Source organism: Corapipo altera, unplaced genomic scaffold (assembly GCF_003945725.1).
Source record: "Corapipo altera isolate COAL_440 unplaced genomic scaffold, ASM394572v1 55981, whole genome shotgun sequence".
Lineage (NCBI taxonomy): Eukaryota > Metazoa > Chordata > Aves > Passeriformes > Pipridae > Corapipo > Corapipo altera.
The window spans coordinates 1,360-3,000 of record NW_020888331.1 but is presented as its reverse complement, the minus strand read 5'-3'; the positions used below and the strand labels follow the sequence as shown (position 1 = coordinate 3,000).

The 1,641-nt window shown below is 50.3% G+C and overlaps 1 protein-coding gene across 1 annotated transcript in view; it reads right to left on the bottom strand.

Annotated features, from left to right (window-relative positions):
* Positions 1-428: 428 nt before the first annotated feature.
* Positions 429-1,641, bottom strand: part of LOC113941931 (coiled-coil domain-containing protein 25-like) — a gene marked incomplete at its 3' end in the record, with an annotated part of 2,412 nt that continues 1,199 nt past the window's right edge. Inside the window, exon 3 of the mRNA XM_027633068.1 lies at positions 429-474. Coding sequence (XP_027488869.1) covers positions 429-474 — 46 coding nt within the window. The remainder of the gene's footprint in view (positions 475-1,641) is intronic.

Here is a 1,641-nt window from a genome sequence, read left to right as displayed (position 1 = left end):
GCAGGGTCTCCCTTCCCCTTTCCCGCCTTTTCCATCCCCACATTCCAGAAAAACCCCTCTGAATGGATTCTGAGTGTCCTTCATCCTGGAATCCTGGAATGGTTTGGGTGGGAAGGGCCCTCAAATCCCATCCCATTCCACGTCCAGGGACACCTCCCGCTATCCCAGGTTGCTCCAAGCCCCATCCAACACTTCCAGGGATGGAGCATCCCGTTCATCCTCACCCTGAACCTGTTCTTTCCCTTGGGATGAAAAGACCTGGGAGCACTTTATCCCTATTTCCTCAGCCCCACTGATCCCCAGTGTCCTCCCAGTGTCCTCCCAGTGTCCTCCCAGTTCCAAAGTCATTCCCAGCGGGATCACGGAGAGGAGGCTGGAATTCCATCCCTGTTCCCGGGGATTCTGTGGGATCAGCAGCTCCCGCTCACCTGGTTGGAGGACATGTTCTCTGCCTTCATCAGGGAGGAGTAGCTCCTGCCAAGGAAATATCCCATCGTCATCCCAAATCCCATCCCTCCAAAAGCCCCCAAAAGGGGCCATTTCGGGGTCAAAAATTCCAGAATCCCGGAAATGCACACTGTGTTCCTCCTGGAGCTCGGCCAGGGGGGGATAATTAGTCGCTCATCTCGTCCTCCTCACTAATTAAACCCGGGGCAGGGAGGTTCAGGGATGCCTGATTGCCTTTTCCAAGGTTTTTTTTTTCCTCCAGGATCCACCGGCCCGGAGGTGGGAAATCCCGGATTCCGGGAGCTGCAGCCCCTCCAATCCCCCTTCCCTGACCTCTCCAGGGGCTTGGATCGCTCAGGAAACCCCCAATTTTCTTTGAAATCCCTCTTTTGACGCCCTCCAGGGACAAACAGGAGCTCGGGGAAAGCTTCCAAGGGGAGTTTTTGGAGCGAGAAATCCCCGGGGAACGGAGGTCAGGGCGACATTCCAACCCCTCCTCCCTCATTCCCTGCTCCCAGGGGGGGGGGGGGGGGGGGATGGAGGGCTGTAATTAACTGTTAATGAGCAGCAGGGAGGGGAGAGGAAGGGGTGTTAATTAATAGGGATAGCAAGGAAGAGGGATGTTAATGGAGAGGGATATTTAGGAAAAGGGATATTAATGGAGAGGGATTTTAAGGAACAGGGATATCAAGGAAGAGGGATTTTAAGGAAGAGGGATTTTAAGGAAGAGGGATATAAAGGAAGAGGGATTTTAAGGAAGAGGGATTTTAAGGAAGAGGGATTTTAAGGAAGAGGGATTTTAAGGAAGAGGGATATTAATGGAGAGGGATATTAAGGAAGAGGGATTTAAGGAAGAGGGATATTAATGGAGAGGGATATTAAGGAAGAGGGATGTTAATGGGGAGGGATTTAAGGAAGAGGGATGTTAAGGAAGAGGGATTTTAAGGAAGAGAGATATTAAGGAAGAGGGATATTAAGGAAGAGGGATATTAAGGAAGAGGGATATTAAGGGAGAGAGATGTCAAGGATGAGGGATTTAAGGAAGAGGAATGTTAAGGAAGAGGGATTTTAAGGAAGAGGGATTTTAAGGAAGAGGGATTTAAGAAAGAGGGATATTAAGGAAGAGGGATATTAATGGGGAGGGATTTTAAGGAAGAGGGATGTTAATGGGGAGGGATTTAAGGAAGAGGGATG